The sequence below is a fragment of the Mercenaria mercenaria genome, chromosome 2 (genome assembly GCF_021730395.1).
Source record: "Mercenaria mercenaria strain notata chromosome 2, MADL_Memer_1, whole genome shotgun sequence".
Taxonomy (NCBI): domain Eukaryota; kingdom Metazoa; phylum Mollusca; class Bivalvia; order Venerida; family Veneridae; genus Mercenaria; species Mercenaria mercenaria.
In genome coordinates, this window is record NC_069362.1 from 64170959 (window position 1) to 64198021 (window position 27063).

At 35.5% G+C, this 27063-nt stretch overlaps 2 protein-coding genes across 2 annotated transcripts in view; one reads left to right on the plus strand and one right to left on the minus strand.

Annotated features, from left to right (window-relative positions):
• The window catches only part of LOC123562234 (protein ecdysoneless homolog), a 61717-nt gene extending 53850 nt beyond the window's left edge, over positions 1–7867 (plus strand). Inside the window, exon 14 of the mRNA XM_053526149.1 lies at positions 1–7867. Coding sequence (XP_053382124.1) covers positions 1–387 — 387 coding nt within the window. The 3' untranslated portion in view covers positions 388–7867.
• On the minus strand, positions 7397–26982 carry LOC123564102 (methylthioribose kinase-like). The gene is made up of 7 exons (XM_045357415.2): positions 26836–26982; positions 25281–25406; positions 21717–21846; positions 19053–19224; positions 16944–17344; positions 14163–14271; positions 7397–12560 (listed from the first exon to the last, which is right to left on the minus strand). Exons 1-7 carry the CDS (start codon positions 26893–26895, stop codon positions 12413–12415), a joined length of 1146 nt encoding a protein of 381 aa, XP_045213350.2. The 5' UTR covers positions 26896–26982; the 3' UTR covers positions 7397–12412.
• Between the last annotated feature and the right edge of the window lie 81 nt (positions 26983–27063).

A 27063-nucleotide genomic window follows, 5' to 3' on the forward strand; every position in this document is an offset into this window, starting at 1 on the left:
GATACACCTGGCAAGGTACAGACTCCAGATAAAGATATCAATGAGGAAGATGATGATTTCCAACCTGTAGACATCGACTTGAACACAGTGAAAAACTTACTTGAATCCTATGGAGCACAGGAGGGACTGGCTGGCCCAACATCTAACATTCTAGGCAGTATGGGTGTCACCATTCCACCAAATATGGACAACATTGAAAATGGAGAGAATACAAATATTCCTTCAAAAATAAATGCTGAGAAAAAGCCTATGCCAAAACCGAGGCCAAAACCGGCTGCAAGAACCTCTACAAACACTACGCAGAAAGCAGCCCCTCCCAGACCTCCTCCACCCCGTGCTGCTCGCACTCCACGTGCAAGATTGGACAGTAAAGAGACTGATGTCTAAATGTTAATGCATGAAAAATCTTTCAAATTTGTCTGATAATTGGCTTAATGATGTGATCAAGATATATTCTGATTCATTATAATATTACTGACATTTATTGGAGGTTGTGAGAAATTAATGTGAAGTTTTCTGTTTTTCTTTGCACATTTTCCAACAGTATTCATTTGTTAATGAGTTAGATATATAAGGAAACAACAGACTTTGTTAAGATTCTAGAGGGCATGTTTTTATTAGTGAAATTTTATTTTTCTAAGTCAGATGTTTTTCCTGTGAACTATGCTTTATGCCCCTACAGATTTCAGAGACTTCCTGTGCAAAAACCTTGTTTACATATTACAATAAGAAATTGCCAAAATATACTTTGAAATTTAGAACAATTGTCATGTACCGGTGGTATATACTGTGCTAGTTTTTGCGAGCCATACAAGAAATGATAGATAGAATAAAATCCTTCAGTGTTTTGACAGAAACCAGAATGATGTTGTGTAGGATGTTGACTCTGAATGTACATGGCTTTTTCTTGGTTTCTCTTTTAAGTATTAGACAATACCATCCAGCCTAAAGACTTCAAGGGTGGTCATAGGAACTTGTTAATTTTTAGTTTAAACATTTCATCCATTTTAGAAACAAAAAACTTCATTTCTTGATGGATTGTTATAAAACATTTAGGATATCTTATGCATTTGAATGTAAAACTTTTGTCACAGAAAGCCCCTGGAGACCTTCAGAATAATGGATGTTGCAAAATTAAAGCTGCATTGTCATGTTATACCCCAGTTTTTTATTTGATTGGTCAAACAGTATGCTAAGCTGTCATGTATTGGAATTTTTGTCGACAGTTTTTCTTGTTTTTCTTTGTTTTAATGCTCACTTGCATCTCTAGTATATAAATCAAGTGCTATATATGTTTTTCTTGTTTTTCTTTGTTTTAATGCTCACTTGCATCTCTAGTATATAAATCAAGTGCTATATATATATATATATATATATATATATATATATATAATCTTTACATCAATTTACATATTATTTTATCGCGTAGACATACATGTATATTATGATTGATTTCCAGTTGAACCGAGCCAATAAGTATTTCATTTAGCCTATTCCTAGGTTTGTTTACCATATTTTTACACATCTTATTATGAACTTCTTTTTGTCTTTTCTGTATTTTTGTGCTATGGCCAGATACTGCGTATTAATATTCACCTTAGAGACATTTGCTTCTCTAGTTTGTAGCCTTAATAATAATGAGCCGTGCCATGAGAAAACCAACATAGTGGGTGTGCGACCAGCATGGATCCAGACCAGCCTGCGCATCCGCGCAGTCTGGTCAGGATCCATGCTGTTCGCTTTTAAAGCCTACTGCAATTAGAGAAACCATTAGCGAACAGCATGGATCCTGACCAGACTGCGCGGAAGCGCAGGCTGGTCTGGATCCATGCTGGTCGCAAACCCACTATGTTGATTTTCTCATGGCACGGCTCAATTATTGTTAATAGACAACTTGTTTTGCTTCTTTTCTGTAATACAGCTTTTTAGGCCTTTTATATTTATCTGGTCCTCAGTTGAGATAAATTTCAGTTAGGAATAGGTTTAGAACATTAAATTTTTCTCCCAAGTATTTAGATTTATTTTTAAAGCTCATCATTCCAAACCTGTTTGTTTATCATGAAGGTGTTGCCACTTTCCCCTGAAAACTGTGTACATGCACATTTTCTTCTTTAAAACATATTTGTAATACTTGATTGATTTTCAGTAGTATGCATGCATCAACAAGTTTACAGGATAGCTTTTCAGTAATATATCTGTAAGTTCATGGCTGTACACTCTATAATGCATGGTGTTTGTTGACCACGGGAACAATTAAAAAACAGATTTTATTGCCTATGTATCAGCTTGCCTGTAAGTCATAACATGAAATGCATTTGACACTACTTGTGTTGATGTGTTGTCATATAAGAGGCCAGGTGCTAGGACAGCTTTAATATCTGATGGCCAGTTAACAGCAGGTATCAGTCAGTGATTATGATATCCTGATTCTTTCATAGATTTATGATAGAATGAAGAATGTGGAAAAATAAATTGTTTAGAAATAAATATATATCTACATTTCTATCATTCAACTATAGTCGAGTTTTAAACTAACAGACATAATGAAAATTGTACAGCATATCTGGTAGGAATTCCTCTCTAGATAAAGTGATCCGACCCACTTGTTCCAAGGTGTTTATCCAGATTTTTTTGCGAACACCACTTCAAGGCTGGTTCCCAGATATTACTCCAGTCCCATGTGAAGACCACTTGCAAGCTGATTCCTAATTTTGTTCGATGAAATTTACAAGTTGAAGCATTAATTAGTCACATAATTTCAGGGAATTCCTTTTTGCTCTTATTTTGTTCATTGACCATAAATGTTATAGTCATTACTGAATCATGTTCAAATGTGTATATTTTGTTTTTGTAGTTTATAAAACTTCTTTTGCTTGTATGTGTGTTTGTAAAATCTGTATTGTGTATTTTGTTATTTTGTTTACTGTGAAACCAAGTTTCAGTTTCAGAAGATCATTTTAAGTATATACTCTGCTCTAAAACTAATGGACAGCTTGTAAACCAGTGCTTAACTTTATTTGCTTTGTTAATTTTTTTTTTAGATTAACTGTAAAGTTCATGGAACAAGTTTCATATTACTGTATTTACATTTTTCGGTTGTATTTGGGTCCAAGGCCTTCATTGCAATACTTGATCTTTACTTTTATATGGTGTCATTTGTTGGGGAAAGACTTCAAGCTGTTTTAGGGTAACAGACATCATACTGAAGGTACCAGTGGTCGTTAAGCTTAACAGATACTTGAGGTTAAATAGAAGTTACAGTGTTTTGTTTATTAGATAAATAGTGGGTATGTTTTCAGGGATACTTTCCTTTTGAAAATTAGAAAAAAAAACAACAGAATATTTCTTTAAAGAAAACAAATATTTTCCTCTCTGATAAGGATTGTTGATTTAAGTAACAAGACAGAGTTAGTTTTTGCACAAGAAAAATGTTTTTGAATGTATTAAATAATGGCCTGGCCTAGAAACTGTTCTTGAATCACTCCATGTGCCATATAGACAATAATTACGCTACTGCTAAATTCAGTTTCTGCTTCACAAGATAGTGTGTGTATATATCTGTATTGGTGCACAAGTTGGCATGTTTGTATTGGTGCAAACTAACTTTTGTGTTCAAAAGTGTCTGCTTATGTCTATAATATGTAATGCTAGTCATTAGAAATACGAGATTTTCCTCTATACTGAGAACAAAATGATACAGACCATTTCTGGAGGGTCAAACAGATAACTGGCATTGTTATTCTCTATATTCATTGAGCTAGGACAGTTTTACTGTGTATTCAGTGAGCTAGGACAGTTTTACTGTGTATTCAGTGAGCTAGGACAGTTCTACTGTGTATTCAGTGAGAAAGGACAGTTTTACTGTGTATTCAGTGAGTTTTACTGTGTATTCAGTGAGTTTTACTGTGTATTCAGTGAGAAAGGACAGTTTTACATTCTTCCTTGATCTGTAAGGTATTTATAGAAACAGTTGGGAGATTGGCTGATCTTTAGTGTTGTTAACCTCTTTTTAAGTAGATAACAGAATCTGAAAATGTGTACATTTGTATAAATGTCTATGCCACATAAAATAGTCCCAGACATTTTCCTGATGTTGCTGATGAAGCACAACAGTGAATTGATGAGACCTTATAGTGGCACCCATTTGCAATACAAGCCTACATTTATTCAGTATATCATTTTCTTATATGAAACATTACTTGTAAATAATTGATGAGTAGTGCTGCAAATATTCACAGAATGTTTTGTTTAGTACCTAACATTATATCTCTGTAAAACCTAGAATTCTTGTTAACTGGGTTGAACCAGAGTAAAGTCAATGACAAAGGGTCATCAGACATTTTCTTTCTTGTAGTAGATAGTGCAATACATATATCTTTACATAAATTTAGCCTTTTTTACTTAGCTTTTAGAACTTCAACTCTAATTATGAGATTCTCTTTTCAGTGTTGACATACTTGACTAGCGATACCTAACTCCTTAATACTAGTCCTGCCATGAATTCATTTGTAAATATTCATAAAGTTCTGGACAAGTACAGTGTCAAGGAACAAATAGGATCTAAACAAATCCTAATGTATCTGAAATAAAAATTCTCCAAGAACAGGAACGTTTGATAATTCATGTAACAATCTCTGGCAGGATTTTATAAAAAGAAAAAACTGTGCTTAAATATCATTACAATTTTACAAAACTGTCTGACATTAGAACGTGATATTCTAAACTGATGTATGACCTTTTTGTGTACTCTTTTTCTTCCAAGTTGTAAATATAGTTGAGAAAGTTCAAAATGACAAAAATGTGCAAAATTTTAATAGGCAGTGTTAGTTTAGAGAAGTTGAAGTTGGCTGTCACTGGTATAGAAAAATTGTGGTTAACAGTTACTTCCCCATTTTTATTGTTGCCTAGAAGCAGAATAATAACTGCATAGTATGCCTTGCCGTGTTGTTCTAAGGAATCTGCAGTTTGTTAGATAGCTTCTTATGAATAAAACATGTGAATATGTCTGAATAGCATAACTTGTGAAACATTTAATACTTTACATGTTCCAGTGTATTTTTAGAAATTCATGTGTTTTCCATGCCAGTCTGTTTCTTTATATGTTTGTAAAACTGTAAGAATTTTTTTTGAAAAAAGTGACATTTAATTAGAGTATGAATTATGACTTAAATGTTTATTTCTTGCCAGCTTTCATAAATATATTAGCTAAACTGGACCATGCAAAAACTGCACAAATATTTATGTTTTCAGTGTTCGAAATTCGCGGTAGTCCGACAGCCCGTGGCTACCAAATTTCAGCTCGGGCTACCGATTTTCCGCAGGTACAAGTCCGACCAGGCTACCGAATTTTCCTAATTTGTTTAAAAAATCATGCTAATTAAACGAGTACTGCATCGTGATTTTCCAGACTGAGAAACACTTATGGAATTATTGTTGGTGTTTGCACTCTCACATGTTGACAATCAAACACAGTGTAACCGCAGCGCTAATTGGCTGAATACAATCACCTCTTGTGTAACGGATAATTTGACTAGCTTTCACACTTCTCGCGAAAATCTCACAAGTACCTGCAGTAGGCGGAGCTTAAATTATGCTATTAGCGTGTGTGTAAATGTGTATTCAGCACTCGTTATTACATCTTGCAAATTGTCAACAGTCCGAGTTGCAGTAATTGGCGGGTGCGGATCCTAAAAAATCGGGCGCAACAGTTTAGATTTCGTTTTGGCAAGGAGTGTCATGTCCGATGCTTTTGGACTCTGACGATGCTGATCTGGACTGGAGTATTTCGAGTTAGAATTTTTCAAAAAGATGGCAAACATCTTTTTTATTACTTCAAACATGCATACAGATGTCTGTAAAACAAAATGTTATATGGTGCAAAAATTATGTATTTTAAGGTAAATTGGTGTCTGGCTTGGAAAATTTCCAATCTGGTAGCCCGAACGGGCTAGTGGATTCAGATCTGAATTTCGTACACTGTGTTTTAAATTGTGTTTGAGAATCCATCAGTTTTTAAGAAAATAGCCACAACCTTGTTGAAGCATTGAAATGTTAAATTTCCCAACTGCTCGTTTTGCTTACAGGCTGAAATTGAAGTTTGCATTAAGGTGAATAGTCTGTGTATGATGACACAGTATAGATATGTCTATCTGAATGTTACTAGGGCTCCAGTATACCCTCAACTGTATCTAAACAGCCCAGCTTTTTAGGTATTTTGGCATACACTTGAGAACCTTATTTTCAACAATGTAATGACTGTGTGTAAACTTATAAAATTAAGCTGAATATGAATGATTTTTCTTACACATTATGTAACACAGAAAAGTTACCACTCTAACAGCATTATTTTTTATGCACATTTTATCAGTACAGTCCAATCTCGATATCTCGACTTGGTTATTTCGATATCTCGTGTGGATTTTTCCGGTCCCAATTTTTTTCCATCTTATCTTATATAAATCAACTACGGATATCTCGATTTTATTTTTGGATTTTTTTCACTATCTCGACTAAATTTTCAGTTGCCAACTTTGAATTTTACTCTATTTGGACATCGGTTATCTCGAGTGGACATTAATCGTCTGCCAAATGAGGTGCGAAAAACTGCACATGCTTGTATTCGCTAAATTGTTGTCTGTCGCTGGGGGTGTGAAAACAACACGCACAGTTGTTCACTCAATGATCCTGATTACAACCCGAAACCAATTAACCGGCTCTAATGTGTCAATAATTGTTTGCAATGTAAGTTCTGTAACATGCTGTAACATGCGGATTGAGTAATTTGTATTCAATTGTGTCAGACTGAGTGAATTTAATTGTAAAATTTATAAACACCAAGAATTGAAGATTCTGTCCAATTAACACCGTGTCTTTGTTACTGACACATCAGATATTCTTCACGAATAATCACAAAAACAGATAAGATCTACCTTTCAGTATTGTCAAGCTGTCATGTCGGAGGGCGGGAGTCGAAAGACTAGCAAAATAACCAGAAGTTGAGATAACACTGATGAAATGATTCAACAGTGCAAGGTCACAAAACATCAGCGTCAGTGTAGTTTTCAACGTATATTTATCAACACAAAACTTTATTACCCCACCTACCAAGCTAAGTTGACCTTCGGTCATCTCGATTTTTCTATATCTTGCCTTCTTTTCCTTGGTCCCAATGAAGTCGAGATATCGCAATTTGACTGTATATGCATTAGAGTATTTTTCTTGGATCAAATTTTCAGAAAGCATAGATTAGGCATTTTTAATGTCCTTGAGTATAGTATAAAAAATTGAAATGAGTAAGGACATTAGGACATCTTTTTTATGAAATTTTTAAAGGTTAGATGCGGTGTTCTTAATGTTCTTAGATGCAGAGACAATACCTTGATTAAATGTGTTGAAATTGTATTACATTATCGCACTGGTATTTAACTAATGCACTTTATACAGACACATATTTTGTGTTAGTTCTTCTGCCTTGGAAATATTGATGCATCAAGAAATATGTCCTAGATTTCATTCTGAATAGCCTTTTGTAGGGTTTGACATGCAAGATCTTACAGCTGTATGTGAGATTTAATTATAAGAAAGAAAACAGTAACATTTTTACACATGTACAAAATAATAATGCTCTATCTTAATTCATATACAGTCTCTGCTTACATTTAATGGTAAAATATGCTTGTCAATCTTGGTAGGATAAACTAGGGTATAGATACATTTTCTAGGCAGAAAACTACTTTTCTACTCACCTACTGGTTTATTACTATATGCATAATAAAGAAATTGTTATATTCAATATTTTATTTCATACAGTTTTAAAACTAAATGCAATATCACAGATTTTTTCTACAGAATAAACTCTCAAAATCTTCATTTTGTTGTCTTGTGCTTATGAATAAACCATGTTAAGCTATAAAGAACTACTGATATGTTATATCACGAGACTGGCTAGGAAGTCAGTATAAGACTCCCAGATTGCACCCGTTTACTGCAAATATCAAATATTGACGAGAGTCATGGAATAATAATGAAATAATGTTCAACATATGAAAACTGTTGGGCACCTACAAACCTAAGTTCTCCTGCTGTATCAGCAAATCTATCTTGAAATCATGAACAAGTAAAGGAGTGCCTTACTGGTTAAGGTGCGTTAAAATGAAAAGGGAAAATGTTTTGACACGTTTTTCCAATCTTTTAACAGATGTAAACCTCTCTGAAGTTTATAAGTAACAAATTTTTTATTCCATCCATCCATGCATAAAAATAGATAAAATATGAACAAGAATGCAAAATACTTTAAAGATACTCTACTAGTTGTCAATTCAAGGAAGATACTTATCCAAACTGGCTGGTAATCGGATCTAGATTTTAAAGAGATACACATGGTTCAAAAATCCTCTAGCAATTGAACAGACCCTCAATTTTTGTAATTTTAATAAATTCACAGGCCATAAATGAAGATTCTAATTGGATCAGTCTGGTTATCACCACCCTTAGTCTAGGTTTTATATGGAGATATAAATACTGTATAAATTTGGTTTATACTCCAGTACTTGAGTGGACACTGATTTTATCATAATTTTGAGTTAATGAAGGACCAATCTGGTAGGTTATGTAACTTTGACAAGATATTATGCCCATACACATGTTGAGCAAGTTTGATGAAAAGCTGAATACACATCCACACATAAAAAAAATCATAGACTGGAATGAACATTTACTTGAAATATTTGTCCTAAAAATCTATCTTGCACTTGGCATGCAGTCTTGTTACGGTGAATGTTAATGCAAAGTTGAATACACATCCATACATAAAACATTTTAGACTGAAAAGAAAATTTACTTCAAGTCTTTGTCCTCAAAATCTGACCTGCAACCTGCACCACTGGAGGGCATGTTTGTCTTGTTATTGTGAATATTTGAGCAAAGTTTGAAAAGCCATCCATTCTTGCTACAGTTATTGACCAGAACTGACAACAAAACTGGTGTTTAACCTTGTAGCTGACTACTATAATTGCACAAACAACAGAATCTTAAGCAAACAAATTAATGATGGTTTTAATTTAGAAACCCAGGCAAACATGTGTTATTTTAAATAACTTCATGTATGAATGTGGTAACATAACTTAAAATACAGACAAGAATTTCCAGAACTGATAACAACATAATGTTAATAAACATGTTTATGAGCATATTACTAAAATGCAAGGTCTTTGTATGGGGCACAGCAATGGTTTTTTGTATTAGGTCCAGCTGGGTCTTTGTATCTGGCCTAATTCTGCAGCCTCAACAGATCAAGTATCTATTTATACTACAACAATGTAAAAACATATTGTAAATAGCTATTTTATAACACGATCTCATTTAAATAGATTCTAACATGGTCAACATTTGTCATGCAAAATAAATTACATGTCCTGAGAATTATAAAAGTAATGAGCCAATACCAAAAACTTGTATTAAGCCTGGGGCCAAAACAAGGCTGGCAGGTGTAGCAACACTTGAGGTAGACAAGAGCTCGTCGAACACGAAATGTCCCCCTTGATGCATTCAGTAATTGCACATGGAACAGAAATTATATGCTCACAGTAAACAAAAGTTCTACCATTCTGGTTTAATCTGACCTTGACCTTTAACCTATTAACCTAACAAGAGATTACAGGGTGATCTTGGCTACTATATCAATTTCAAGGTCAAAATACATTTCGGTAGACAGACCTACGAATGTGCTTCAAATTTGGAGGCTGTAGCTTTCGAAATGTGAAAGTAGGTAATAGGTAAAAATCAATGTCAAATTTCAATTCAGAACACAAAAATAAAATGTGAAAGTAGGTCACTTGGTCAAAATCAAGGTCAAATTTTATTTCGGAACACAAAACTATGCATGTGGTCCAAATTTAAAGCCTGTACCATCAGAAATGTGAAAGTAGGTTACTAGGTCAATCTCAAGATCAAAGTTCATTTCAGTACACAAAACTATGCTTGTGGTTCAAATTTGAAGGCTGTAGCTTGAGAAATGTGAAAGTAGGTCACTAGGTCAAAATCAAGGTCAAATTTTATTTTGGAACACAAAACTATGCATGTGGTCCAAATTTGAAGCCTGTACCTTCAAAAATGTGAAAGTAGGTCACTAGGTCAATAACAAGGTCAAAGATTTTTTCAGTACACAAACCTATGCATGTGGTCCAAATTTGAAGGCTGTAGCTACAGAAATCTGAAAGTAGGTCACTAGGTCAAGATCAAGGTCAACTCGTGTCAAAGTTCATCTTGCCACTCAAAACTATACATATGGTCCAAATTTGAATGATGTAAGTTATGGACATGAAGATTCTAAGTTTTTCCCTATATAAGTTTATATGGACCATGTGACCCCTGGGGCGGGGCCATATTTGACCCTAGAGGGATAATTTGAACAAACTTGGTAATGAACCACTAGATGATGCTACATTACAAAATATCAAAGCCATAGTCTTTGTGGTTTGGACAAGAAGATATTCAAAGTTTTTCCCTAAGTCTATGTAAACCATGTGACCCCCAGGGTCGAGCCATATTTGACCCTAGGGGAATAATATGAATAATCTTAGTAGAGGACCACTATATGATGTCATATAGAAAATATCAAAGCCCTAGGCCCTGTGGTTTTGGACAAGAGGTTTTCCAAAGTTTTTTCCTATATAAGTCTGTATAAACCATGTGACCCCCGGGGTGGGGCCATATTTGACCCCAGGGAAATAATCTGAACAATCTTGGTAGAGGACCACTAGATTTTGCTACATACCAAATATCTGAGCCCTAGGCCCTATGGTTTTGGACAAGAAGATCAGAAACCATTGAACTGTTCCTGGCCAATGTGACCTTGACCTTTGACCTAATGACCTCAAAATCAATAGGGGTCATCTGCTGGTCATGGCCAACCTAACTATCAATTTTCCTGATGCTAGGCCCAAGCATTCTTGAGTTATTGCCCGGAAACCATTTTACTGTTCCTGGTCACTGTGACCTTGACCTTTGACATACTGACCTCAAAATCAATAGGGGTCATCTGCTGGACATGACCAATCTCCCTATCAACTTTCGTGACCCTTGGCCTAAACGTTCTTGAGTTATCATACGGAAACCGTTAAACTGTTCAGGGTCACAGTGACCTTGACCTTTAACATATTGACCTCAAAATCAATAGGGGTCATCTGCTGGTGACGACCAACCTCCCTATCAACTTTCATGATTAGGCCCAAGTGTTCTTGAGTTATCATCCGGAAACCGTTTTACTATTCAGGGTCACTGTGACCTTGACCTTTGACATACAGACCTCAAAATCAATAGGGGTCATCTGCTGGTGATGACCAACCTCCTTATCAACTTTCATGATCCTAGGCCCAAGCGTTCTTGAGTTATCATCCGGAAACAGATTGGTCTGCATTCCGACCGACCGACCGACTGACCTACCGACCGACATCTGCAAAACAATATACCCCTCCTTCGAAGGGGGGCATAAAAAGAGGTATCACTGAAGGGGGTTAATACCCCCATATGCGGCATGTTTTGTTGATTACATGTAGGTTTACAATTGGTGCTTGTTTTATGAAAATCCTTCCTATGGTTAAGAAGATATGAAACGGACACAAATTTGAGCTACGGTATTTGATCTTTGACCTCTACGTGTGACCTTGACCTTGAACCTAGTGATCCAGGTTGTGCATTCTGCATGTGTTCTTGATGAGATACCAGTAATTATTTGATGCTAATTTTATGAAAACCTTCCAAGTATGGAGCAGACACAAAGTTAAGTAAATTGACCTTTGACTTCCACGTGTGACCTTGAGTTTGGACTGAGTGACCTGTTTTGTACGCTCTGTATGTCGTCTTGATAAGGTAAAAATTGGTGATAGAATTATGAAAATCTTCCAAGCGAGTAATAAGATATGGAGAGGACACAAAGTTAAGCTATTTGACCTCTGACCTCCAAGTGTGACCTTGACAATGAACCTAGCAACCTTGGTTGTGTGGTCTCCACATCATCTTGATACAAGTTTTATGAAAATCTTCCCAGCGGTTAAGAATATGGACAGACATGCTGACTCCAATATAGCCCAGATAAAATTATATAGAAATCAACAATTGACTGTAATCACAGACAAGTATACACTTATTGAATGGCATAGTCAACTGATGATTAGTGCTAACTCAATAGTTGATTTTATTACATGTTTCCTTATATAAATCCCCAGTGCTATAGACTGGCAAGCCATTCAATACAGCTTTATAACATGACATCAGAAATAAATTTATATTTATATTTTATCTTTAGCCCAGCAAAAGTCAAGAAAAGTCATATAATGAAATCAAATATTAGATCAGCACTAGGTAATCAATATAATTAGATTATCAATAATACATAGCACTGCTGACTGTTCATTTAGACCAGCATTAATGCTATAACAAGAAGTCTGTCAACATCTTGTATCCTGTGTCTAGCCTGCAGAAGTCTGATTCCCGCACCCAGACAGTCCACTTCAGCCAGGGGAAGCCCCTCAAGGTAGGGATAGTGTGCTGCACCAATTGACCTGCAGGTAAAATTTCATAAATAATCGTACTGTAACATGAAAAAAATAACAACTATATCTACACTATACAGATGGCACCTTGGGTATTCCACCACCATCAGAGGCACAGAGTTAAATATATAAAATACCTAAAATAATTGTCGGTGTGAAAAACCCAAACTATCTATGGCAAAGGTTTATCCAGATGTCTTTGAAAGTAATGGCTGGACCACAACCAACCTTCAGTACCAAGTCAAATATTGCATGTTATTGTCATTTTCCTGTTGAATGTTTTTTGACAGAGTTACAGCCCTTTACAGTCATTCTGATAAAGTTTTTCCAGACTACTTCTCCCAAACTTCAGTTTCTTTTTTTATCTTAATGAAATTACATATAGGACTGATTCATAAATAGCCTATTTGTGAATGTTCTGCTGAGCTTACATTTGGGTGAGTTGTGGGCCTTTGAAATGTCAAATAATTTAGATTGATCCCAACTCAACTATCTGGATTTTTTTTCTTAAATAACTGGAGTTTTGTACAAAGTTAAGTACCAAATCTATTTTCACATGTTTTCTGCATTTTCAGATTAAAAGATTTCGGGTTGACTTATTGTCATTAATGAATAAAATGTGTCCAGACTGTGTTTCTGTATCACAGATGGGACTGGAATGAAACTTCATAGGAATGATCAGTGCCAAGCTTAGCTGAACATGTTCTTACAGGTGTTTCGTTTGTATGATATGTCCACAGTTTGTGGGAGAGAGATCAGAACACAACACGTGATTCTACTCTATACTATTTACTGTAACGACTGACTAGCGCGGGAAGCGCTCTCAGAATATATAGGGGCATTCACGCATGCGCATTTAACATAAACAAATGTAACAACAGGTGTATTGGTAAAGTGTTTTTGGCAGAGTTATAAGTCTTTGAAATATAAGAAAAAATCTGTTCTGCGCTACTTCCCTGAAACTACGTACTGTCATGTCAAACTTTCTTAATAATGTAACATGTATCTTCACTTTCATTTTGAGACTTTGGTTGTGTCAAAGTGAATTTAAAGTGAGGCCAGTCAAATTCCTATGTACCATACAGTCTTTACATGTCAAAGTAAACCAACTGTTGCAAATATAAAATAAATAAAATATATAAAAAATATGTTTGAAATTGTTTAGCACTCTGAAAAAGTGAATAAAATGTTTCTGTCATGTTTATATTTACATTTTTATGAGGTCATGGCAACAATGTATTATTTTCAAACATATTTTGGTTATCTCGAAGTAAAAAGCTTGGTCCGCAGCAATTTAAGATAGTGAGTTTCAACTGCTTTCTATTTATGTAGACGCAGTCATCATTGCTTTAATCTGTACCAAGGAAAGGACGAATGTATAAAAATTAAATTTTGATATGCTGAACATGTTAATGGAAACAAGTTTTTTCTATATTTGATCAGAATAATTTGACCTAAACTTTACAGAATAATTTGACCTAAACTTTACAGAATGATTTGACCTAAACTATACAGAATAATTTGACCTAAACTATACACAATAATTTGACCTAAACTATACACAATATCTTAATGCTTTTCAAGTACAAACATATGATGAAGGAAACGTACCTTCTGATAATTTCACAGCCAGCAAATCCGGCTGTTTCAGACAGCAGGTTGTTCACATAGTCCTCCCTGTCACCTGATCTCTCTGTCATATGTTCTAGGTAGGTGTTCACTGAAATATTTCAATCAAACCATGGACTGCTGAATGAGGCTAAGTTGAAATGGAAATATACGTAAAATATCAGTCAAAAAAACTAGATTTGACAGGCAAATTCAATTCTTACAGACCTGATGCATTTGATATTGTTTTTCAGCAGTGTTTCAATTATATATAACAATCTGTAAACAACATCAGCTAACAACAGTCAGCTAACAGCAGTCAAAGTTAACAATAGTCAGCTAACAGCAGTCAACATTTTAACAACAGTCTATTAACATTTCACATAGATTAGCTAACATCAGTCAGCTAACGGCAGTCAGTTTCAACAACAGTCAGCTAACGACAGTCAACATCAACAACAGTCAGTTAACAACAGTTGGCTAGCTAATGGCAGTCAATGCCAACAACAGTCAGCTAACGGCAGTCAATGTCAACAACAGTCAGCTAGCTAACGGCAGTCAATGTCAACAACAGTCAGCTAATGGCAGTCAATGTCAACAACAGTCAGCTAGCTAACGGCAGTCAATGCCAACAACAGGCAGCTAACGGCAGTCAATGTCAACAACAGTCAGCTAGCTAACAGCAGTCAATGTCAACAACAGTCAGTTAACAGCAGTCAGCTAGCTAACTGCATTCAACATCAACAATAGTCAGTTAACAACAGTCGGCTATCTAATGGCAGTCAACATAAACAACAGTCACTTAACAACAGTCAGCTAGTTAATGGCAGTCAATGTCAACAACAGTCAGCTAGCTAACAGCAGGCAACATTAACAACAGTCAGCTAGCTAACAGCAGTCAATGTCAACAATAGTCAGTTAACATCAGTCAGCTAGCTAACGGCAGTCAATGTCAACAATAGTCAGTTAACATCAGTCAACTAGCTAACAGCAGTCAACATTAACAACAGTCAGCTAGCTAACAGCAGTCAATGTCAACAACAGTCAATTAACAACAGTCAGCTAGCTAAAGACAGTCAATGTCAACAACAGTCAGCTAGCTAACGGCAGTCAATGTCAACAACGGTCAGTTTACAACAGTCAGCTAGCTAACGGCAGTCAATGTCAACAACAGTCAGTTTACAACAGTCAGCTAGCTAACGGCAGTCAATGTCAACAATAGTCAGTTAACATCAGTCAGCTAGCTAACAGCAGCCAACATTAACAACAGTCAGCTAGCTAACAGCAGTCAATGTCAACAACAGTCAATTAACAACAGTCAGCTAGCTAAAGACAGTCAATGTCAACAACAGTCAGCTAACTAACCGCAGTCAATGTCAACAACAGTCAGTTTACAACAGTCAGCTAACTAACGTCAGTCAATGTCAACAACAGTCAGTTAACAACAGTCAGCTAGCTAAGCTAACAGCAGTCAACATCAACAACTGTCAGTTAACAACAGTCAGCTAGCTAAGCTAACGGCAGTCAACATCAACAACAGTCAGCTAGCTAACGGCAGTCAACATCAACAACTGTCAGTTAACATCAGTCAGCTAGCTAAGCTAACGGCAGTCAACATCAACAACAGTCAGTTAACAACAGTCAGCTAGCTAAGCTAACGGCAGTCAACATCAACAACTGTCAGTTAACAACAGTCAGCTAGCTAAGCTAACGGCAGTCAACATCAACAACAGTCAGTTAACAACAGTCAGCTAGCTAAGCTAACGGCAGTCAACATCAACAACAGTCAGCTAACCAGGATTCATGATCAGCGTGAGTGTTTTCTTCAGTAAATCATGACAGAACATACAACTCACAGAGAACATACGACTCACAATGGTTTCAAATCTACACTTCCTGGTTAAGCTAATCAGGCTAGCTTTACTCTTCTTGGCTTCAGTAAAGCAGGTTAGGATATGACATGACAGTAAATACAGAAGAAACTAAATCTTCTTGATTTATTTTTACTGTTCATATATTTCATTTGACAACGTCTTACACATAATATTACTTCCACAGTATCATATACTGTCCAATAGTCATTTGTACGGCAAAGTTTAATTTAGTATTAGGACTTCTTTTTTTTTTGAGCTGACTTAGAGTCTATATACATATATACAACATGGACCTGTTTCACAACTGTTTGTTACATACTACATGTATATATGTATTTGTACTTGTTTTGTTACTGAAATATCATTTCCAAAAATAGCCCTGTCCAAACCTAGACTTGAAATTGTTTCCCTCAATGGGCTAGTAGACAAACTCAACTCAAACCTCCAGGAGGGACCAAACAAGTTATTCAGAAATGGAAATTATTTTGTGTTCAGGGACGAAACAAGTTATTCAAAAGAAAAATTATGTTTAAACAATTTATTGTTACTGTGAAATCAGTTCATTTCGCAGGCACAAAAATTCAGTTTTGGGCAAAATATCTGTCTCATAGAGATACAAATTAATGGGACTAAATAAATTCACTGGGACTTATCAACAAAGAAATCCATGAAATTTAGTCCAAACAAATATTAATAATTTGGTAGTATCTGGTGTCCTTGGTTACCGTTAAACAAAATGCTGTGTGAATGTGCAGAAATAATTTGCTTCAGTTACACTGATAAATAAGTGTTCAGTAAGTATTACTGTATGGCAAAGTAAGCAGTCACATGCCTTAACCAGCCTGACTGTGTCGCTCCCTAGGCTGGCAGTATAAACATGTACATGTGTATATGAAAACTTTTCACTTACCAAACAGTTTACAGGCATCTACCATCTTGTGAGCAAACACTCTGTGACTGTCATTGTCCTCTTCTATACTCATATGTCTGTGATAATTGAAGATGAAATTTGCAACCACTACACCAAGATCAAACGCTGCCGGACCAACAGTGCAAAACTCTATATCAAACATGCGTGTGTCCGTCCCTTTCACCATCACTGACCCTGCATGTAGGTCACCATGAATTAGACATTCTCTCTTCTCTGTGAAGATCTGGCGCATTTCACTGGCTGTTGAAAGGACTTGTTCATCTCCATACACTAACTTTAGTTGTTTTGAAACTTCGGGTGAACATTTGTTTGTTTCATCTGCTCTACTGAACGGTCTTGTAAAAACATATTCTGCAGTCAGATTTACCATTGCTGAATTGCTAAAATAAGGCAGACACTTCCTATTAAAAAAATGTATTGATCTACATATAAAGTTTTTCTTAAATATTCTTTAATACGTTAACATTAATGTGTCACATATAGATTTCATTGTTAATGAGAGAAACAAAGGGCAGGATAGGGTATGAGAGATACTTAGAATCCAGATATGCAAGTGTCAGAAATGTTAAAAAAATAAATTTGGCTGGGGGTTGAGATGAGGGTTACTAAAACTACATAGAAACATTATACTAATTAGCATATGAAATGTAAGATATAATTGAGTGTAAGATTTTCTTTTCGTGGAGGGGTGGCTGGAGTGGGAAAATGGGGAGGAGGTGCAGGATATTGAAATGGGACACAGTGTTAGTAGACAGTGTAAGTGTGGTGTGGTGGTGGGAGGATAATAACATAACGTAGGATATAAGTTAGTGTGAGAGCTGTTTGAGATTTTTTTACAAGAGGTGGAGGTGGAGAGTAGGGAAGTAGGGATAGGGGTTACAAGTGAGGATATGAGGTACTAGGAAACATACTGAGTTACAAGTCAAATTGAAAAATATGCCATGAAACTTTAACCAACATGATTACAAACTCTGACCTCAGTGACCTTGACCTCTGAGGTACCTTAACCTTATCCTTATTAAAGTGAGGTTTGAAGACTGTAGTGGTAGTAGTTGAGAAGATATAGTGAAAATGAGAAACTTGCCATAACACTTTAACCAGCCTATAAAAATATTTCTCCCCAGTGACCATGACCTTTAGAATACCAGACCCCTAAACTACAAGATGTCTGCCCCTTACCAAGAACAATCTCACTGTGAAGTTTGATGATAATAGCGGTAGTAGTTAAGAAGTTAATGAGCTTTCCCTAAAACTCTAACATGAATTCAACAGCTGCTGCAATGCCAAGACGAGTGTGTGTATATATATTATGTTAGACTTTTAAGTTATATATATATATACCAGATTTATATAGCGCCCTTTTCATGATAAACACGTTGAAAGGCACTTTACACAGCACAAAGGCACCCACTCAGGGTGCCAAATTCATCCTCTACTAGTTCAGACAAGGAGCGATCTGATCAGTGGGACAGAGTAAGACAAGCCCCTAGAACAGAAAGAGAGAAATCCTTTTAGATACATGCCTGTCTGGCTGACTTAGCCTTGCTCTTTGTGAACAGACAGTCTAGTTCTTTTAAGTGCCGAGTGAATAGCACTGATACACAAGAAGCCGTCTTTCCTGGGAAGAACCAGTACTGACATCTTAGACGGGAGACACCGGCCCTCAGAAATTTCCAGTGCCTGGACTGGGAGTACAACAGCCCTCCTTATTCTTCAAATAGTTGAGCTTAAAAGGAAAAAATAAGATACTGTGAAATAACTAATTTTTGTGTGGGACTAATTTTTGTGGATAACGCCCGAAATTAAATCTCAACGAACAATTAAAACTTCCAATAATTTTATACTTGAAATTTCATATCCATGAATTCATTTACCCTTGAAATAGTCATTTTGCCCCAAACCACGAAATTTCGTGCACACGAAATTAAATGATTTCACAGTATTGAATTAATGTTTCCAATTTTTAGAGGTTCTGGCTTCATGGGGTTTCATTATACTACTGGTATCTATGGCCCCGACCTTACACAGGAGTCTGCTATAGTCCTTTATATTTACGAACAAAGCAAAATTGATGCAAAAAAGTCTTACTCTAAATGCTGATATAGCTTTTCTATTGCCTCCTCCCCGATCTTGCCTATGTGGGTTTCTCTGTGAACAATGGCAAGGGAATGTCCCAAGTTCTCAGCAACCTTCATGTCAAATTGTCCATTCATAAGTGACTCCCTTAGAATCTGATAACCTTCTAGATCTTCCATGAACACTTGAATTACACAATTTGAAAATAAACTTTAAACAATTTTAAGACATGATTACATAAAAAAACATTAAATAAAAACATTGCACACTTTTTGCATATTTTTTTCACAGTTAAAAAGCATGTACCAGTACCTGTTATTCAGTAAAGAGTAGACAGTTTCACAGCTCCAATTTAAGTACATTTTTGCACCAACAGAAACAAGGCTACAATTGGGAACAGATGCATGTTTTAGGACAGCTAGGCATATGCCTTGTGTGACATAGCTTCTTTTTGAAATGTACCAAATAGGAATTACTTTTGATAGAACTTGTGACAGAGATACCCATAGTTCTTCATTGCACTTCCTTTAATTATTGTTTATGTTGACAGCAAGTTTCAATAAAATACCTTCAGTACTACTGAATATTTACACTAGACATTAATTATGTTTAGTAACCTTTACCCTGCTAAATTTCTGAAATGGACTGTTCCATCATTCAATTTGGGCAGAACCACCTATTATTCAAAGGGGTGTTTACTGAAAATTTACTGACTGAATAGCGCATAGTGCAGACAAAGATCAGCCTGCACAGATGTGCAGGTTGATCTTGGTCTGCACTGGTTGCAAAGGTATAATCACTTGCTGCCAGTATGCTAAAGAAGTATTATCTGTCTTCTCAATGTCATCTATTTTTAACTCTTACCCTGCTAAATTTCTATAATAAACTTGTCCATCCTTCAATTGGACAGTACCATTAACTGTTAAAAGGGGTAAATACCAAAAAGTTACTGACTTAATGGCGAACAGTGCAGATCATGATCAGCCTGCACATGCACTGGTCGCAAAGGCAGAATAAATCGTGTCCTGCATGATAAGGGTTAAATGTTCCCTTCAATAGCTGCAGAATGATTTTCAAAAACTTAAGTTAAGTACAAAAAGGGAACATTAAAACATAATGCAGGACAGATACATAGTTATTGTGCTCTGAACTTCGTTTCATTGATGTCTATCTAATAGTATATTCCAAGTTTCTCTGAAATTTCTCCAGAATGTTAAGCTAGACTATATAACATTTTTCGAACAGTAGTGCTCTGCATGTAATTTGTATTTAAACATGTTTGTCAGAACCATCTAGACCAAATGTTTTCAAACTCTACACACACCTTTGGCATCATGAGATTAACTTACACAACAGGTTTCATAACTCTGGCTGACATTATGGCAAAATCATGCTGTCACTTAAGTGGTGACATTATTACATATATAAGCATGCAGGTTTGTCATGAACTATTGTACCAAATGTTTCAAACTCATCATGAAAATTACCATTCCATTATGAGCCAGGTTCCATATCTATGACTTAAGGTTACAAAATTATGCCCCTTTTCAACATAGAAAATTTTGGTAAGGTATTTGCATGTAAGCTTGTATTGTGTAGAAGTGTTTGAAGTAGTTGAGTGTGCTTTAATGTAGTTATGATCCAAACAAAAATGTGACAGACCTGAACAGAAGGAATGATGGGCAGATGCTCAACACAACAACTCTTCCTTTCCACAGCAAACTAGAGCTATCACGGAAGGTGATGAATGTACCCCCTGTTCGGGAGGTTAGGCGCGCACAAGATTGCATATGCAGACTGTATGTATGTAGTATATTAACAAAAAACAAAGTCCCATAACTGTGCAGAATTTTTTTCTGAAAGAACCTAACATGCACCATACACAACTAGGGTTACTACTGATCACTTGTGTTAAGTTTCATTAAATTGTGTGCATGGGTTCAGAAGATTATGCGTGCACAAGATTGTATATGCAGACTGTATGTATATAGTATAGTAACAAAAATCAAAGTCCTGTAACTCTGCAATTTCTTTTTCTGAAAGAATCTAATGTACACCATGCACAACTACTGTTGTTACTGATCTCATGTGTGAAGTTTCATTAAATTGTGTCAAGGGGATGAGGAGAGTTGGTGCGCACAAGATTGCATATGCAGACTGTATGTATATAGTATAGTAACAAAAATCAAAGTCTCGTAACTCTGCAATTTGTTTTTCTGAATGAACCTAACGTGCACCATGCACAACTACTGTTGTTACTGATCACTTGTGTGAAGTTTCATAAAATTGTGTCAAGGGACTGAGGAGAGTTGGTGCGCACAAGACTGTGTCTATGTATATAGTATAGTAACAATAAACAAAGTCCCATAACTCTGCCAAAAAAATCTCTGGAAGAACCTAACATGCATCATGCACAACTACTGTTGTTACTGATCACTTTTGTGAAGTGTCATTAAATTGTGTCAAGGGGATGACGAGAGTTGGTGCGCACAAGTTTGTGTCTACGGACAGACAGACTGACGGACGGACGGACGGACTGACTGACAGACAGACAGACAGACAGACAACCTGAAACCAGTATACTCCCCCTTACAACTTTGTTGTCGGGGGGTACAACAATGTCTTCCTTTAAGTTAAGATTACCATTTAATGTGTGCCAATATGAGCGTATCTTACCAGCATTATGCTGCTTGTTAAAGGCGTATGGTTGTGGGACACAGCCAGGAGACAGCTGATGAAATTTCACAAGAGCCTTGTACTCAGCATCTATCCTCTCCACTCCAAGAGGGTAACCTTCACCTAAACACTGCATTAAAAGCAAATACATATAAAATTCTCTACCTGTCCAAACTTTATATTGTTAAGCATTCATATGAAGAATCTTGGTAGATGATAAGATAAGATAAGATAAGATAAGTTTTATTTTAGTCAGCAAGACATATAACAATACAACATAACCTCTGACTGAGCTTTTTAACCGACTATTGAAAAACAAGTGCAAACAACTAGCAACAAATATATAAGAGCTGTAAATAAAATCATTTCATTAGTACATGGTTTAAAACAAATTACAACATAATAATCTGCATCAGTTCATAAAATCTAAGGTTTTTATGTTGTTGTTTTTATAGGGGTGGGGGTGGGGGCAGTTTGACCCAAGGATCATTTTTGAGAAATTATTTCAAAATCAGGCCAACAACTTCTGACAAGACTTTTATAGTTTCCACTAAATAAATGTATAAACAGTAACCACACCCTCTGGCAGCCATATTTTAAGCACAAAGTGCTCAAGGTGAGCTGTTGTGACCGGTCATTGTCCGGCGTCCGTCAACATTTTCCTTGTGAACACTCTAGAGGCCACATTTGTGACCCAATCTTTATGTAACTTGGTCAGAATGCTTGTCTTGATGATCTCTAGGTCAAGTTTGAAACTGGGTCATGTGGAGTCAAAAACTAGGTCAGTAGGCCAGATCAAAGGAAAAGCTTGTGAACACTCTAGAGGCCACATTTGTGACCCAATCTTTATGAAACTTGGTCACAATGTTTGTCTTGATGATCTCTAGGTCAGGTTCGAAACTGGGTCATGTGGGTTCAAAAACTAGGTCAGTAGTCCAGATCAAAGGAAAAGCTTGTGAACACTCTAGAGACCACATTTGTGACCCAATCTTTATGAAACTTGGTCAAAATGTTTGTCTTGAAGATTTCTAGGTCAAGTTTGAATCTGGGTCATGTGGGGTCAAAAACAAGGTCACTCGGTCAAATCAAAGGAAAAGCTTGTGAATACTTTTGAGGCCACAGTTGTGACTCAATCTTTCTGAAACTGGGTCAGAATGTATGTCTTAAAGGTGGATAATCAGATTTTGGCCATGTAACGGATTTGTTCGAAACTTTAGCATCTGATCATTTACACTCATTTATGTTCACTTAACACTTAATACAAATTAGATTTTCAATGGAGGTATTTTTAAAATTTCATTTTCCTATCCTGGTTGCCCAACCAAGATAGAGTTATTTTATCATAAGTATAAATTTGATAAACATACTTTGCCTAAGGAAAAGTATAAATATTAGACATATTGTAATATATTTGTAAAATATTTGCATTAAAAATTATGTATTTAGATGGAATTCATTAGAAACGTAAGTTTGAAAAATTATTATTACCTCCCTTTGCCTATCTTGGTTGCGCAACCAAGATAGATTGGAAATAAATGAATTCAGAAGCTACACACAGCTTTAAAACTTGCATTTTGGTTCAGATTGTTCAATAGTTGATATGTCTATCAAATGCAAATGTAAAACTAGACATTGTATCGAAATAAAAAGAAATACCCAGCTTTTTATATACTTTCATATTAAACGGGAGTAATTACAAAATTTTATAAAAAATAATAAAATATACATTTCAAATAGGAATCTAACTCTATGTAATCGGTCTTTTTGTTCCTTAAATAATCACTACCAGAATATACAAAAAGTAAAATATGTCATTAAATGTTGTTTAAATGTGATTGACCACCTTTAATGATTTCTAGGAAAAATTTAAAACTGGGTCATGTGGGGTAAAAAACTAGGTCACTAGGCCAGATAAAAGGAAAATCTTGTCAACACTCTAGAGACCACAGTTCAAGTTTGAAACTCAATTGAATTAGTCAGAATGTTTGTCTTGATTATCTATAGATCAAGTTCGAATCTGTGTCAAGTGGGGTCAAAAACTAGGTCACCTGGGCAAATTAAAGGAAAAGCATGTGAACACTCTAGAGGCCACATTTGTGACCCAATCTTTATGAAACTAGGTCAGAATGTTTGTCTTGATGATCTCTATGTCAGGTTCGAAACTGGGTCATGTGGGGTCAAAAACTAGGTCAGTAGGCAAGATCAAAGGAAAAGCTTGTGAACAATCTAGATGCCAAATTTGTGACCCAATCTTTATGAAACTTGGTCAGAATGTTTGTCTTGACGATTTCTAGGTCAAGTTCGAATCTTGGTCATGTGGGGTCAAAAACTAGGTCACCCGGTCAAATCAAAGGAAAAGCTTGTGAATACTTTAGAGGACAATGTTTTGACTCAATCTTTATGGAATTTGGTCAGAAAGTTTGTCTTCATGATCTCTAGGTCAAGTTTGAATATTGGTCATGTGAGGTCAAACACTAGGTCAGTAGGCCAGATCAAAGGAAAAGCTTGTGAATACTCTTGAGGTCACAGTTGTGACCCAATATTTATGACACTTTGTAAGAATGTTTGGCTTGATAATCCCTAGGTCAGTTTTGAAACTGGGTCATGCGGGGTCAAAAAGTAGTTCAGTAGGCCAGAAAAGCTTGTGAACACTCTATAGGCCACAGTTGTGACTCCATCTTTATGAAACTTGGTCAGAATGTTTGTCTTGATGATCTTTAGGTCAAGTTTTAATCTGGGTCATTTAGGGTCAAAAACTAGGTCACATGGTCAAATCAAAGGCAAAGTTTGTGAACATTCTAAAGGCTACAGTTGTGACTCAATCTTTATGAAACTTGGTCAGAATGTTTGTCTTGATGATCTCTATGTTAAATTCGAAACTGGCTCATGTGGGGTAAAAAACAAGGTCAGTAGGCCAGATCAACTCTGGTGAGCGATATATAGGGAATACATATCAGAATAGTTTTAACAGTCTTGATCAACCAAGGATCATTTGTGTGAATCTATTTTAAGATCAGGCCAACAGTCTCTGACAAGAAGATATTAAATGTTTCCGCTATGTACATACAGGGAAAAGTGACCACGCCTCCCTGGTGGCCATGTTTTTTCCACAATTCAAAATAATTTGAATAATCCTGGTAGACAGCCTTTTAAGGTACATTTCTATGAAATTATTTCAAAATTGGACCAGGCCTTTGGCAGAAGATGTCATTTCTTTTAAGTAGTACTGTATTGGTAGCCCCTATGTTCAATCAAGCAGATCTATATGAATGATGTCCAGACCTTTCCAAGTAACGTTTTCAGAGGAGATGTTGTTTGAAGAAAATGTTGACATGCAACAGACAATGAGTGATCACAACAGATCACCTTGAGCAGGTGAGCTAAAAACTGGAAAATAAACAAAACGAAGTCATCTGTTAAATATATAATCTTTTTTTTTTTTAATTTGCTAGTGCCTACATTGGGACATTAAGTCAAAAAGTAGGTAAAAAAAAAATTTTACAATTTGGAATAATGACCCAATATCTGCTATACATTAAGCAAAAAAAACAACTCTGACTGTACCTTGATGTAAGGCACTGAGTGTTTGACAATAATACTGTGTCCATCATGTGTGTAAACACGCAATACCACATTAAGGTTCCCATCTCCTATCTCCTCAACATAGGTTTCCTCTGAATCATTAAACTTCTGAAAATAAAATAGAATTTCTTTCTGATTACTTTTGAACCACTGAACTTTTGAAAACAAATAGAATATCTTTCTGATTACTTCTGTACCACTGAACTTCTGAAAATAAATAGAATTTCTTTCTGACTACTTCTGAAACACTGAACTTCTGAAAACAAATAGAATTTCTTTCTGATTACTTCTGAAAACAAATAGAATTTTTTTCTGATTATTTCTGAACCACTGAACTTCTGAAAATAAATAGAATTTCTTTCTGACTACTTCTGAATCACTGAACTTCTGAAAACAAATAGAATTTCTTTCTGATTACTTCTGAATCTTCTGAAAACAAATAGAATTTCTTTCTGATTACTTCTGGACCACTGAGCTTCTGAAAATAAATAGAATTTCTTTCTGATTACTTTGAACCACTGAACTTCTGAAAACAAATAGAACTGAACACTTGAGACATTCATTGGTTCTGAAAGAAACCATGTCAAGTATAGTTTAATTTGACTTAACTTCTGCCGCAGTACTTAGTTTAATGCAGAAATATTTTAAACTCTTCAATGAAATAATAAGCAGAGACTAGTAAATCTTATTTTCACAAGTGTGATACAAAAATATCATAACAACAATGGGGCACAATCAATAAGGTGACAGCTACTCAGTGTGAATGCAATCCTGAGCATGCAATCAGCAAAATAAAAATCTCATGGTGATCTAGATATTTTTCTTACTTTACTAAATATATAAATTAAGTTTGCATATAGAACTAACTAGTGTCATTTATATTTAAATGACTTGCAGTAACAGCTGACAAATAAGTTTTTTTAGCAGTCAAACTAAATAAGTACACATTTATGCTGTGTTTATATATACATGTATATATACAGTGTGTGCTATTTTAAACCCAATTCATAGTACTGTTAATACACATTTATAAAGTTTTTAATTTTATGTTTACACAAACTATATGAAGTACTTTTTCATGTTTTTTAAATATGAAAATTCGATTTAATATACCTTTAGTATTATAATATTAATTTACTGCTTTCTTTTCATATTTTTTCTTTTCCAAACATAAAATTTCATAAGTCCTTATATAATGTGTCTTTTGCTTGAAAAATCCGGAACGTGGCTGCTTATTCTCACAAATAGTAATTAAAGGGAAAAAAAAGGAACAGCAAAAAACAGAACAGTTATTTTAAACTCAAGTAGCCTAAATTATATTAAAAAGCTATGAAGAGAAAGTAAGATAAATTTATAATCAATTCATTTTTAAATGAACAGTAGATTCCATTTTGGCGAATGTTTTTATGGGTTTGTTTTTATACAATTTTGACAAGGGGAGGTGATACTGGATTCTATTGTGGTACTTGAATGGCTCTAATAAAGAATGTCGTCTATTAACAATATTACCATTCAGTAATAAGTCCTCAATACGTACCAAATTTTCCGGAATACCAACGCACTCTTGTGCAAGTCGGCCCCATCTTTTAGAATCCATGCCAGGGGTTAGAATCTAGGACACTCGTGATAAATTTAGGAGTTTCCGTGATTTCTTTATTTAGAAACATTCGTCAGGGGTGTGTCAGTATAAACCAATGAGTATTGGATATACGTAAACGTCCTTTGGCAACCGGCCAAGTATTTCTGATGCAATTTTTCTAACCGA

Coding starts and splice junctions, on each gene's coding strand:
- LOC123564102 (XM_045357415.2), bottom strand. CDS start 26,895: ATGGATTCTAAAAGATGGGGCCGACTTGCACAAGAGTGCGTTGGTATT. Junction 25,407..26,835: donor TTGGTATTCCGGAAAATTTG/GTACGTATTGAG, acceptor TTTTATTTTCAG/AAGTTTAATGATTCAGAGGA. Junction 21,847..25,280: donor ACTCAGTGCCTTACATCAAG/GTACAGTCAGAG, acceptor CTTTTAATGCAG/TGTTTAGGTGAAGGTTACCC.